This window comes from Brachionichthys hirsutus, chromosome 16, assembly GCF_040956055.1.
Source record: "Brachionichthys hirsutus isolate HB-005 chromosome 16, CSIRO-AGI_Bhir_v1, whole genome shotgun sequence".
NCBI lineage: Eukaryota > Metazoa > Chordata > Actinopteri > Lophiiformes > Brachionichthyidae > Brachionichthys > Brachionichthys hirsutus.
The window spans coordinates 10,704,095-10,719,050 of record NC_090912.1 but is presented as its reverse complement, the minus strand read 5'-3'; the positions used below and the strand labels follow the sequence as shown (position 1 = coordinate 10,719,050).

Genomic DNA, 14,956 nt, shown 5'->3' with positions numbered 1-14,956 from the left:
GGGCGTTTGTGATGGAAGAAAAAAACAGGCTGATGAAACAGCGTAAAATAACAAGTGGATGAAACGCAGTAATCTATCAGAAATAGTGTTCTAATATCAGGAATACTGTTCTGATATCAGGAATAGTGTTCAAATATCAGGAATAGTGTTCTAATGTCAGGAATTGTGTTCTAATATCAGGAATAGTGTTCAAATATCAGGAATAGTGTTCTAATGTCAGGAATTGTGTTCTAATATCAGAAATAGTGTTCAAATATCAGAAATACTGTTCTAATATCAGGAATAGTGTTCAAATATCAGGAATAGTGTTCTAATATCAGAAATAGTGTTCAAATATCAGGAATACTGTTCTAATATCAGGAATAGTGTTCAAATATCAGGAATAGTGTTCTAATGTCAGGAATTGTGTTCTAATATCAGGAATAGTGTTCAAATATCAGGAATAGTGTTCTAATGTCAGGAATTGTGTCTAATATCAGAAATAGTGTTCAAATATCAGGAATACTGTTCTAATATCAGGAATAGTGTTCAAATATCAGGAATAGTGTTCTAATATCAGAAATAGTGTTCAAATATCAGGAATACTGTTCTAATATCAGGAATAGTGTTCAAATATCAGGAATAGTGTTCTAATATCAGGAATTGTTTTCTAATATCACGAATTGTCTTCTAATATCAGGAATACTGTTCAAATATCAGAAATAGTGTTCTAATATCAGGAATTGTGTTCTAGTATCAGGAATTGTGTTCTAATATCAGGAATAGTGTTCTAGTATCAGGAATTGTGTTCTAATATCAGGAATAGTGTTGTAATATCAGGAATAGTGTTCTAATATCAGGAATCGTATTCTAATATCAGGAATAGTGTTCTAGTATCAGGAATTGTGTTCTAATATCAGGAATAGTGTTGTAATATCAGGAATACTATTCTAATATCAGGAATTGTGTTCTAATATCAGGAATAGTGTTCTAGTATCAGGAATTGTGTTCTAATATCAGGAATAGTGTTCTAATATCAGGAATACTGTTCTAATATCAGGAATAGTATTCTAATATCAGGAATACTGTTCTAATGCAGGAATAGTGTTCTAATATCAGGAATCGTATTCTAATATCAGGAATACTGTTCTAATATCAGGAATTGTGTTCTAATAGCTGCAACGATATAGTTCACGACTTTTGTAACACTGGATGTAGAAGTAGAATATATCAATAGCATTTATAAATTACAGCCTGTCACGCCTCCCACCCTCCTCTGTTGGTGTTAATCTGATCAGAATCCCGGATTATTTCAGGCCCCGTTCCTGGTCCAGGCGCAGCAGAATGCAGCTCTGCCGAGCCGCCACCAGAGCCCGCTTCAGACCAGTAGGAGCAGCAGCCGCGGCTCCATGGCTCCAGCGTCTCATCCTCCTGCGTCTGTTTCAATACGCAGCTGTCAGAAACGTCACCGTCTTTTGCAGATAATTAATGGTGAGCATGCGCAGATAAGCAAGGATTTCCTTCAGTGGGCGCGCACAGCTACAAAAAAAAAAAAAAAAGCTGTCTTCTAACTTCCTTACAAACCGCCTTTATTTCTTCAAGCCACAACCCGAGGAAGCGTAAAGCCAGAAAATAAGAAAATAACGGGTTCATTCAAACAATCAGGGGACGTAAAACCCAGAAAACTCGCGCTGGGGTTTCCTGCGCGTCTGCGCGTCCACGCTGGATGAAGAATCCAGCCCAGAACCGTCGCGGAAGGTTCACGGGGTTGAAGGGTCAAATGTTCACTGTCGTTCGTGAGTTCCGACATCGCCTTTCCTCACTACCTCGACTCCAGACCAATTTCTGTATGTCAGAGACCCCCCCCCCCCCCCCCCCAAAAGGGAGGGGGGGTACAGATGACAGAAATGATAGCAGGAGGCAAAGGAGAGGTGAAGGCCTGACCTCCCCTTCCCCGGTAACAAAAGAAACGCTCCTCCTGCTGCCGCCATGTACAGAGGGAGAGAGAGATGAAGGGAAAGTCAAGACAGGAAAAATGGAGGGGTGGAAGGTGGCCGGGGGAGGGCGGAAGGTATTCGGTGACATGGAGGCGGTCTGGGAGGGGGGCGCAGGTGTGTGCCGGCACACTTTAACACCGGCGAACAGTTTCTGGTCAAAGATGGAACATATTTATTCGATAATATTTCATATGAGGAGCAAATGTCTTTAGTTTCATTTAAGACCATCTCAGACAGAGACTCTCCTCATCAGAACGCGAATCCATGAACGTTGACGAGGCAGCCTGGGATTCGTGCCGGCAACCCAGAAGGAAATGAGCAACATCCATTAAAAATATTACGTATTTGTAATTTCTTTCTTTCTTTCTGTCTTTTATTCTTTTACTCTTTCTTTCTTTCTTTCTTTCTTTCTCTCTCTCTAATAATAGTAATTATTATTTTTTGTGCAGACATGGCAGCTTTTTTTTTTCTATTTATTTCTTCGTCCTTTCTCCCCTCTGATGAAGACCACTATCTGCTTTCTCGTTAAATGAGGAAGAGGCAGAATGATTACGCGGCATTAAACCCGCTTTCTGCGATATAAACGCGCCGCCGCTGCTCCCGTGTTTCCTCCCCATATCTAAAAAGGTAATGGGCTAATAAACGACATTACAGATTCCGCCATAAAGGTTCATCCCGAGTTCACCAAATTAATTCAATTTGGGCTGCAGCGCGCACGCGCTTGCCGAACGTGGGGCTTTGGGCCATGAGTTCTGATCCTCCGTGGGATTTATGCTTCCACAGATATCCTCACAAAACGTCACCCGGAAACGGCTTTCTGTCTTTTCAGGGAATCTGTAGTCAAATATGTCAGAAAGAAATACCACCAATACTTCTGTTTCTGTGTTCCACGAAGAGCGCGTGATAAAACCATAAAGCGGGGGGGGGGGGGGGGGCGGTGTGGACACATGGACGCAGTTTACTCCAGAAGAGTTAATCGATAATTGCAGAGTCAAATCGCATCAATAGAAATCCACCCGATGCCTCCGGTCGGGCCTGCAGGCAGCGGCGGGCCGGTAAAAAGGTCCAATCTACGAATACTCTTCTTAGGTCGTTTTTTTTGGTTGTATTTATTAGGACGTCACCCCCACACCCCCACGCAGACATTCCGCGTGGGGGTGTGGGGGTGACGTGTCAGTCAGCTCGCGCGGGGTGTACAACAAAAGGAACGGAGAAATGATCCTGGTAAAAAAGACAAATATGTGCGAGAGAAAGGCGCGCCCCCCCCTCCCCCCTCCCTCCATCGCATTTACTGACCATTTTTCTTCTAAGTAATGACTCCAACTCGGGGGGGGGGGCAGAATGATCGAATGAGGGAATGAGTGAGAGAAGGGAGTAAGAGAGAGGTGGAAATGGCAGAAGGAAGGGGTGTGGAAAAGGGGGAGGGGGGGGGGGGTGAGAGAACTAGAGAGGGAGGGGGGGGGGGGGGGTGGGCTTGGCTGTGCTCGGGGTGAACGGGAGGTCAGCGCGTCTCACCAATATTAAAATGTGGACCGGGGACGCGCGGTGACACGCCTTGCCCGTAAAACAAAGAGCGTGCCAAACTGACAGATGAATCTGAAAACTTGAGTCCACGCGCACACGCACACACACAGCACTTAATGCCTTAAAGAGCCCGTGCACGGTCTCCACAGCAGCCCTGCTCGGTCTCCCTCAGCCCCAAACCGGGACACACTGGGCATGGCCACTGGACACGGGGGGCTTTCCTCGAACTATTGGCTCGGGTCTTTACGCACGGAGGGCTCGGGTCTTTACGCACGGAGGGCTCGGTACTCGTGTCGCAACGTTCCGGTGACGCCAGATTATCGCCTTTAACCGGGCTGGCGGGTTCCGAGCGGTTCTGATTCGGTCTGGACTCGGTCAAGCTTGGGCTGAGATCAAAGCGAGCGCGTCTCTGGCGGCGTCCATGCCTGCGCGCACATGAGCGCGGGGTGTCGGCGTGAAATAGTTTATAAGATACGGCGAAGGATTCCGAGGGGGGGGGGGGGGGGGGGGGTAAACGACCCGTGGCACCGGAAGACGCGAGCGCAGGGCACGGAGGGGCGAGGCGGGAGGACGTCGTTCGGCAGGAACAGCCGCCGAGTTTTGGGAATATTCAGATGCGATAAAGAAGAGAAAACGTTTCATGGCGGAGCGGCGCGTCGGAGGACGCAAGAGAAGTGAGTACAAGCACGACACTGCCGTGCACGGCGGCTTGTCATTCTGTGCGCGTGTGCCCGCCTGCACTGTGTGCGTGTGTGTGTGCGTGTGTGTGGCAGGTGCTTTGACCACGCTGGGAGGAAGGACAGCATCACGTGCTGCGTGGAGCTACCGCAGAACCCCCTCCTCTTCCTCATCCTCATCCTCTTCCTCTTCCTCATCCTCATCCCCCTCCTCTTCCTCATCCTCTTCCTCTTCCTCGTTTCCATGACGTTTTAGGATGATTTTATGAATTCATTAACAGGCTGTGCACGTCGTGCGCTGGTTATTTGAACTCTGTCAGTTTATGTCCGCTCCGTGCGTGATGCTCCCTCACTGGTTGATTATTAACCCGATCTCGGGAACCGAGAACCACAACACATCAGAGGTTTCAGGAGTTAATTTTCCTGCTGATAATAATAATAATAATAATAATAATAATAATATGCCGTTTCTTTCTCGTGCACGAAATGCTGAAATGCTGTTTGTGTTCCCGAGCCAGATCAAACAGGCCTCTTATGTCCTGCTAGGTGTGGACTGGTTCCGTGGACTGGTTCTGTGGACTGGTTCCGTGGACTGGTTCTCTGGACAGGGTCCGTGGACTGGTTCCGTGGACTGGGTCTGTGGACTGGGTCTGTGGACTGGGTCTGTGGACCCGTTCCGTGGACTGGTTCTCTGGACAGGGTCCGTGGACTGGGTTCGTGGACTGGTTCTGTGGACTGGTTCTGTGGACTGGGTCTGTGGTTGTGCTCATCTCCAGAGAGGAGATCTTATTGTGTACATTATTCAACTTGAAAGGAAAATGAAATGAAATGAAATGAATTAAAGCTGCAGTGCAGGAAAACGCATCAGTTTCAGTTTCACGTGTTCTGACCTGACGTATAAAGAGAAGGCGTGGCCTAACGACCGCGCTGCAGTTTGGCTCTGATCATGCGCAACTATTTTTCCTGCTCGTCGCTGGTCCCACAACGTGGAATTAATTCCGTCTTATTATCAGAGGAGCTCGTCGCCAGGCGGGGGCTGCAGCTCCTTCCCTGTCGGGGGGGTTGCCTGATAGTAACCAGGGAAACGGGCCTCGATGTATTTTTCAAACGGCACAAAGGCTGAAACCGCATTTCTCTTCTGGTTGTTTAGTTCTTCTCAGCGCGTTGACAAGTTCGGCCTCTGCAGACAAAGAGGCCGTTTAACCCTTCATGCTGTTCATCGCTTGTTTCTCATTGGTTAAACCGTCCGTGGCCTTTTCACGTCATTTTTCAGAACGACTTTTACAAAAGTGAGTCTAGAAATCTCACTATTTGTGATCATTGATTTAATTTTTTTATGTTTTTGACGCATTAAGCGGCCCGGAGGAGTCGTTTATTCTTCACTAATAAATCTCACTATTTATCCTCTTATAATGAAGCGACTCGTGGCTTAATGTCTTACCGCGATAGTCGTTAAAATAAATCCATTTAAGTCCCATTTGTCCCGAAGCTGGATGGGAGCGATGCGGTCTGACTGGGTTTGTGAGTCGGTGTTTTTTTAAGTTATTTATTTACCCGCGCTCTTTTCCGCTCCCACAAAATTTTATTTATTTTTATTTCATGCCCTCCGCCCAGAAACCTTTCAGCCAGCCTGAGCAGGTTGGTGTAAACTGAATGGACCCGCAATAAAAGTCACGGACATGTTGACCTTCCCCACTCCACGCAGCCCTCCGTGCGTCTTTTACAGTAACGCGAAGATGGCATCTGAATGCTACAAACCGTTTTCAGTGCCAACCCTGGAGCACTGGCCTGTAGGAGCTCCCTGGCAGGCCGGGATTTATTGATATTTAACCCCACTAATCACAGCAATGTCGCGTTCTGCGAGTTCTGCGTGTTCTGCGTGTTCTGCGTGTTCTGCGTGTTCTGCGTGTTTAGTGTGGATCTGAAAAGCACATTTAGCATTCTGAGACGAGGCTTTCATTAAATCACAGCCATTTCGTTCCTGAAGCCCCTTTTGTCGTGGACTATCTAAAATACTTGTGTGTCCGTGGAGGTGTGTGTCAGCACACACACACACACACACGCACACGCACACACACTCACACACCTCTACCTGCAGCCGGACATCGCTCACGTTGAACTAAAAGGCTGCTGCTGACAAACTTGACAGAGAGAAGGGAAGTTCCGCAGTCAGACTAGACACATCTTGATCGATACCTGTGCTGACCCGCAGCAGAGCGGGAGGTCAAGGTGAAAGAAATACGCCCACACCTGCACCCGAGCAGCATAAATTAGACAAACGGGTTGTTTTTTTTGCACCGGAACAAAACGTTACAAAATGAGAAATAGCTAAAGATAACAAATACATAAACGAACATACATGAACTATTTTTATATAAATAAATGCATAAAAGAGTCAAGCGAATAGATAAACGGGGGGTCATGAGCGTGGAAGCATCTGCCTTTGTTGTCCAGTCTGATGAACGAGCACCTTTTTTAAGGGCAGCAGGAAGGGAGTGTCGTCACAAAATCAATGCACAGAAAGAAAGATATTTACTCCTGAAAAGAGCCTGTAATGCATGATGAGAAAAACGATTATTATTATTTTTATTATTATTATTATTACTATTACTATTAGTACTATTACTATTACTATTACTATTATTATTATTATTATTATTATTATTACTATTATTACAATTATTACAATTATTATTACCATTATTATTATTATTATTATTATTATTATTATTACGATTTTACAATCAACTGTTGTATTACTATAGTAATAGTAATAGTAATAGTAATAGTAATAATAATAATAATAATAATAATATTAGTAGTAGTAGTAGTAGTATTACTAGTATTATTATTATTATTAGTAGTAGTAGTAGTAGTAGTAGTATTAGTAGCAGTAGTATCTATATTGAAGAGAGACAACTTTTCATCTCCTTTTGATCTCTTTGGGCCTAAGACTTTTGGAACAGACAGACTTATAATGACTTTTCCCGCTGAAGGGACGTTTATTCATTCATGCGTCGTTCAATCTGCAGACAGACCATTCCGGAACGGATTTAATAGGACCGAGTTTCACTGCTGGTCCAGCCATTTGTATTTTCTTTCATTGAATTGCGTTCATTCTGTTAAAACGGTCAACGATCGGAACTGCCAACGATTTACAATCAACTGTTGTATTTTCATTTCTATTTAGTTTAACGAACATTTTTTAATGTGACAGTCGAACGGATCTGTGGGAAAGCAGCCGACTAAAGATGATAATTGTAATGGATTTATTTCAAGTAAATAAACAGACATTTATAATGATATTAATAAGAATTAATATATCTATCACATTATCCCTCGTTCACAGTGAAATCATGCCATTATAATAGTGAATTGTACGTAAATAGTTCCTCACAATTTTCCTAATTCATATTGAATCAAATGGACTCGTTTGTGACAACTCCAAATATGTCTTATTGAATTCAGTAAGAATAAAAGCACGTTGTCATGATTTCTAGATGTATTTCGTTTTATTTCCATTGATAGCAACGACTGGAATCAATCTTTACCGGATGTGAAGCAGCTTCTCGAGCAGCTGTCCTTTATTTCCTGTACATTTCCACGTCTTATATTCAAAGTGTTTTTCTATGTTAATGTCTCCTTATAGTCGTCCTTGAGTTCCTGGAAGTGTCGCGGCATCATGGCTTCATTTCGCAGATCCGCAGCAGCAGTGAGGAGGTTAGAGGTCAGAGACGTTACAGCTGGATGAAAGATTCCAGCGTGGCTGCGACAGGGACTTTATGAAAGCAATAAAAGTCTATCGACGGAATAACTGCGCGCCTCCAGAGAGCCACTGTCTTCTATATCTACCCTGTAGATCCGGATTTGTGTAACAGTCATTAAAACAATCACAAATTCGCTTCTAGGGGAGTATATAGTGGATTTATACACAACGGCAGCGATGGAGCGGCTCTGGTTCTAGTGGGTTATTTCCACGGTGTTTTTTCATTCTGTTTATTTTTTATATGAAAGAACAACAATTCTAAACGCTTTATTTATGTCTGCTGAAAGGCCACAAACCGGCAGAGATGTTCTTGTTGAATAATGGATGCTGGACTTTACTGCTCGTGACAGTTTGGACGTGTGCGATGGGGGGGGGGGGGGATTTTGAGAAGATCGGTTTTCTGGAAACAACGGTTGTATTTTTTTCCATCATCTTGCCGTGTTTTTAGAAAATGCAGATGTAAATATTCAAAGGGATTTTTGGAGTGCGCGATGGAGTGATCGCGTTTCGTTCCAGTGCAGTGTGTGTGTGTGTGTGTTTGTGTGCGTAATGTGCACGTTGGACACGTTATCTCTACTGCATTTGGAGATAGTCGTGTCTGGAGACATCACAGCCTGTGCAGCGGCTCACCGACCCGCCAGTGCGCATGCACGGACAGGGCACAGCGGCGTGGATGGGACTCGAGAATTCGCGATTCCCCTGGTGTTCATTTTCCAAATTTTCCAAAGGAAGGAGATAATTCCCATTTGTTCATGCAAGGCGACGCGCGGCTCGAATTAGCATGCAGGGGCCGTTAGAGGCGGGGCGAGCCTGTTTAAGCAGCAGGGCGATGGCGCTGGAGCGGCGCGCCTCACGCAAAGCTCTGCTGTGATTTAGGAGGCCGCGCAGCCTGAATTAGTTGATGAATTTTCTATCGATCCTGAACGAGGCAGATTTATCTCTGACACGGCGCTGCTGGGGTGGCGGCGCGCTCCTTGTTATTGGGGATTTAAACAGCCGCTTGAAAACCCTTTTTGGCTGCAAGTCCCTACACGCGCACACACCCACACACTCACACACACAGATATTAGCGCAGCGGGTCACGCAGGCGCCACTTTAATTCCATCGAGCGCATTCTTCCTGATGATTCACATTTTCTTCTTTTTTCTTTTTGAAGTTAAGACAGAAACGAAACAGTTCGTTTCACTCCACTCGTGTTTCTCCGCGACCGTAGTGCACGTATTTTCTATGTGTCACACGCGCTTTGTCATTTGCGTGTTTGGAGTGGCGTGCGCGGTGCAGACACGCACACACTAGAGAGTATAGTGGCATAATGAGAGGGAGGGGGGGGGGAGGAAAGTGCTGTCAAACCGCAAATGCCCACAAACTGCATGAGGTTTGATGCGCGTGCGGGGGCACGCGCACCATATGCTTAATCCCATTTCCTTATCCGGGGTCCATCCTGAAGGCGTGCCATTGGCCGGCTAGGTCACGTGGCTCCTTAACTTTGTTCACTTGACAGAAAAGAAGGCGGGTTCAAGGAGCAGGAAAACCCGGAGAGAGGGATGAGATATAAATTTTAGTTTTATATTTCCCGAGTCGCTGCGTTTCCACAAAAAGGCTGGAATTCATGGCCATGAGCTCCTATTTGATCAACTCCAACTATGTGGACCCGAAGTTCCCTCCGTGCGAGGAATACTCCCAGAGCGATTACCTGCCCAGCCACTCTCCGGACTACTACAGCGCGCAGAGGCAGGACGCGCTCTACCACGCACAGCGAGCCGAGCCGCCGTACACGCCGTGCCAGCGCACGGGGCAGCCCGCCTCGGTGGTGACGTCCCCCCGGGGTCACGTCCTACCCCCGTCGGGGCTGCAGCCCACCCCCGTTCCGGAGCGGAGCCACCGCTGCGACTCGCTGACGCCCAGCCCGCCTCCTCCTCCGTCTTGCGGCCAAAGCGCGTCGTCTCCCGCAAGCAGCCGCAAGGACCCGGTGGTCTACCCGTGGATGAAGAAAGTCCACGTGAACATCGGTGAGTGCTGCATGCAAACTTCTGCCTGCCCCCCCCCCCCCCCTCTCCGCTCCGCCTCGCCTCGCCTTTGTGGGAAGCCACGCAGCCAGCTCGGTGTCCACCGTCCAGCGGCTTCCCCTCCCCGCGCAGCGCAGCGAGCATGAAGAGCCGCCCTTGGGTCAAGATTTACGACCGTCTGTTTGCAAGGCCAATATAATTACACCCGCCATAAATTTTTATTACACCTCTTTGCCGAGGTGCCTTTTAAGTCCGATCTCGGCGTCGTGCGCGCGGATCCCTCGCCTTCTGACAACCTGACCGGGCCCATAAGTTCGCTTTATGCTTCGGTAATTTGATTTTAAGTGGTCGGCTTGTATAAACGGTGTACTTTGTCGAGCCTTCCTCCCTTCCCTGCTCGTTGTTCCAGGGGAGGGAAAGTTTTATGGCAGATGAAATATTCATGTTTATGGATCCGGTCGTAAAACACTAATGCAAAACCGAATCGCACCAGTCCTATGGCTGCTGCGTGCTGCGCGTGTGCGCGCAGAAACAGTCGCTTCACCGGGCTGTTTACCCCGGCAGTGGTGAGTCGACCACTCGGTGCCGTCGTGCAGCCCCCACCCACACCCCCACGGAGTTCCTTCCTTCGTGGGAGCAGCCTCCTGCTCGTTCGGCCTTTCACGGATCTTTTTGGGTTAGTTGTTTTTTTTTCGCTCGTGCGTCATCATTCCGCGGATCATCTTCACTCGGTGGTGATCCCACTCCCACGCCACTCTCAAACGATCACAACAAGGACACCGGTGTCGGTGTCGGTGTCGGCTGGGTGCTCTGCAGGATTCACGTCGCCGCAGGGCTTAATGACACCTGATATCACGTGTTCATTGATGTAAACAAACAGGAGCGCAGGTTCAAGCAAACGCGCGCAATACAACAAGTACACAATATTAGTGACGCGAGGATTACAATCCGGGAACCCTCCGTCATTTCCTCTTCTCCACGAGTAATAGTAATGTAGGAGTATTTATAGTACTAGTTGTGCATAGTAGGCCAATATAGCAGTAATAGTAATGTAGTATATAGTACTATAATGTAGTAGTAATTATAGTACTAGTTGTGCGTAGTAGGCCAATAGTAGCAGTAATAGTAATGTAGTATATAGTACTACAATATAGTAGTAATGATCATACTAGTTGTGCGTAGGAGGCCAATAGCAGTAGTAATAGTAATAGTACTTTAATGTAGTAGTATTTATAGTACTATCATGTAGTAGTAATGATCATACTAGTTGTGTGTAGGAGGCCAATAGCAGCAGTAATAGTAATAGTACTTTAATGTAGTAGTATTTATAGTACTAGTTGTGTGTAGGAGGCCAATAGCAGCAGTAATAGTAATAGTACTTTAATGTAGTAGTATTTATAGTACTAGTTGTGCATATAGGAGTCCAATAGCAGCATATAGTAATGTAGTAGTAATTATAGTACTATAATGTAGTAGTATTTATAGTACTATAATGTAGTAGTATTTATAGTACTATATTGTCGTAGTAATTATAGTACTATACTGTCGTAGTATTTATAGTACTATAATGTAGTAGTATTTATAGTACTAGTTATGCGTAGGAGGCCAATAGTAGCAGCTTGTTAATCTTTTATCTCCATTGTTCTTCGGCAGTGAGTCCAAACTACTCCGGAGGGGAACCGAAGCGATCACGCACGGCCTACACGCGCCAGCAAGTGCTGGAGCTCGAGAAGGAGTTCCACTACAACCGGTACCTGACGCGCAGGCGCAGGGTGGAGATCGCGCACACGCTGGTTCTGTCGGAGCGGCAGATCAAGATCTGGTTCCAGAACCGGAGGATGAAGTGGAAGAAGGACCACAAGCTCCCCAACACCAAGGTCCGCTCCGGGGCGGGCACCACGAACTCCCAGGTTCTGACCGGCTCCCAGACTCGCTCTGGGGCCCTATAGCCCCCCCCCCCTTGGGCTCCTCGCGCCGCCCCTGTTCTCATAGTAAACGCCGGGGCGGCGGCCATGCTTGCTGCCCCCGGAGCCCGCTTTGGACCAGAATGTCGCCCTGGCTCTGGGGGGGAGGGATATCGACGCCGCCCGTCGGGCCCTTGTCTGTGCTGATGCTAACTTCACGTAATGAAGGGGTGGGCGTGCATGGGGGGCAGTGCAGGGGGGGGGGGATTTGCCATTCATATAAAAATAACGAAATAACAGGAGAAGGAACCTGAAGATGAAAACAAAGCCGCGCTTCTTTGCTTTGCGCTTTTCTGCCTCCCTGCTTCTCTTTTTACTACCGTCTCCCCCTTCATCCATGTGACGAGCAGAAGACGGAAGGCCAAAGAGACAGTGGCGCGTGCATGTGCCCCCCCCCCCCCCCCCTGTTTTTGCGCAGATGTATCCTCGTTTTCATCTTTAATCAACCAAAGTCTGGGCCCATTTGTCATGTTTACTCTGAGGCTGAAGCGAAGGGGCTGCCCCCCTCCCAAAAAACACTACCAACGCACACACACGCGCGCGCGCGCACGCGCTCTTATATACCTGGTACTACAAGCATAACTTCCAGTGTGATGTAAAATGAGACGAATGTCCGTTTTTCTATTGTTGTTATTATTGAGGTATTTCTCTTCTGTTTAATGACAAATATTTCTTTTGGCGGTTTTAATGAGGTATTTTTATGAATTCCGTGTTGATTGTAAAAAGAGGCTCTCGCTGAGAACGCTAATGAGTTCTGTGGTCCGTTGATTGTTCATTTTGTGTTGCATACAGGGAACCAGACTGACAGGGTGATGAAGTGAAAAGTGAAATTAAGGCATTTCCATTAAGAAATAAACAGGGTTTATAAAGCAGCCGAAACAAAGGATCAAAGACAAGAGCCTGCTACACGAACGTATACACGCAGCACTATACAAAGTACTAATTACCTCAGTTGTATTGATATATATTTTTATGTTTTATTGTATGGTCTTTTATTTGCTTAATTAAGTGATAGCTTTCAGAGCTTTTATATTTTTTTAAATTGTGTGAAAGGTTATTAATGATAATTATTATATTATAATTACATGCAATACAAAAAGTTATTCATTTCGCGTCTGTGGATTTTTATAAAGCAGTAATTTAACGATACGCAGTTCTAACCAGATAAACGTGTTTTTCCTTGCTCTCCTTTCCTCCGCACATGAAATGTGCAGCGTTCCTTCTATCCTTCCTTTCTCATCCTCCTCTCTCTGTTGCGCCACTTGGATGTTTTGCTCTGCAGCTATTTTTAATTGATGTTATTTTATTTACATTCCAAAGAGCCGTCTCGATCGGTATCGATGAAGATGATGACAATGTTCTTCTTCACACTATTGTTGTTGTGTGTTTCCTTCTCTTTGGCCTCATCGCTGTGTTAATTGTAAATATTTCATAAAACGTTAATAAATGATTTAAAACGTTTTTATTTATTCGCCGCTCTTTCATTCCCTCTCGCGGATTTTATTTGATGTTAACGTTCATGAAATGTGCAGTTTAAATTAATAAAAGGTTTCAACATCGTTCCTGTTGCACTTTACAACCGTAATTTATTTTTTTCCGGGCATCGCGCGGCTCAAACGTCGAGGTTTAACCGTGAAGGTTTGTTTCACGCGCTCACACGTGCACGCTCAACAAATACTTCTATTTTATGGCATTGTCGGTTTTGCCTATATGCGCATCGGCCCGTCTTGAGAAACCCGCAGCCCGCGATGATTAATCTGTCCCGGCCGTGAGTGATCTTGCTACATTACGTCCTGTAATCTCGTTTTAAATCACAAACCGTTCCTCCGTTAATTTAACGGCTGCTCAGACGCGCCTGCACCGGCCGGTCACAGGGTACGGGACGCCCCTCCCTAGTTTCTCGCTTCGTGGGCCTCTAATGCTTTAATGAGTGCTATATATATATTTTTGTGTTTTTTTTCTCCCTATCCCTGTTTTCTGGAGCGGCGCAGGGCGCGCACGCGTCTTTTATTTCTTTATATATTACAAAAAGGGAGCGGGCCGGCGCCATAGCTCAAACCCTGACAAGCAAATAGATAATCAACAAGACGAATGGCTTCTTTTGAAAGGCGTGGCTGCCGTATTAATTTTCATTTTCGTTTCTTAGAACAGGTATCGAAAAAATTTAGAGCAAGAGGGGGGAGAGCGAGAAAATGGAATTCCTCTCCATGAACTTTAAACACAAAAGTGCGCCCCTTAAATTGGGCCGCTCGGATTCCTCGGCCCAGAGAAGATTCCCTATTACTTGTTGGCTGATTTCTCTCTGGGCCTCTTGCCACAGAGATTCCCTCTGCCCATTTATCTGTTTATGAGAGGCTCCCCCCTGCACGCACACACGCACACACACACACACACACCTTTAGGCGGTGCATGTGACTCCTCTCACATAAACTAATATTTGTGTCTGAATGCTGTAATTGTTGCTGCACACAATTGCTGTATATTGGCCCATCTAAACACACACACACACGCATACACGTGCACGTGCACATCTGTGCCTCCACAATAACCCCTCAAGCCCCTGAGCGCTTGCAGCCCGAGTGGAAATAAATGAATTTGCGTGCGCTGTGACAACGTGCACAATAACAGCCAGTAGAGAAGCCCCATTCTTTCTGCCCCTGCTTATCATCGCGGCCTTCTGTTGCCCCTGTGAATGAGAGAACGTTGTTTTTGTGTCGATGCCCCCCCTCCCGCGAAAAAGTTCACCGCCATTATCTTCTGGACAGGACAGGGGGGGTGGCACCTCAAGAAAAATGCGAGAATTATTCAAGAAAAAATCATTAATCACTTGTTCTTTAAACACTTCTTTTTGTCTATTGTCGTTCAGCAGCTCCACACAAGAGCCCTTCTGCCAGGAAAGAGAGAGAGAGAGAGAGAGAGAGAGAGAGGGCAGGAACACCGGCAGACAGAAGAGGAGAACAAGAAGACGTCTCCAAGACACCCCTCCTCCCCCTCCTCCCCCCTCACACACACACACCTTCCATTCCCACCCATCACCAAGCTA

General features: G+C 46.3%; 1 protein-coding gene across 1 annotated transcript in view; it reads left to right on the top strand.

Moving 5' to 3' along the window:
* The first annotated feature begins 9,552 nt into the window (after window positions 1-9,552).
* Window positions 9,553-14,956, top strand: part of LOC137906067 (homeobox protein Hox-B3a) — a 27,687-nt gene continuing 22,283 nt past the window's right edge. The window contains exons 1-2 of the mRNA XM_068750361.1: window positions 9,553-9,952; window positions 11,603-11,838. Of these exons, the coding sequence (XP_068606462.1) occupies window positions 9,553-9,952; window positions 11,603-11,838 (636 nt within the window). The remainder of the gene's footprint in view (window positions 9,953-11,602; window positions 11,839-14,956) is intronic.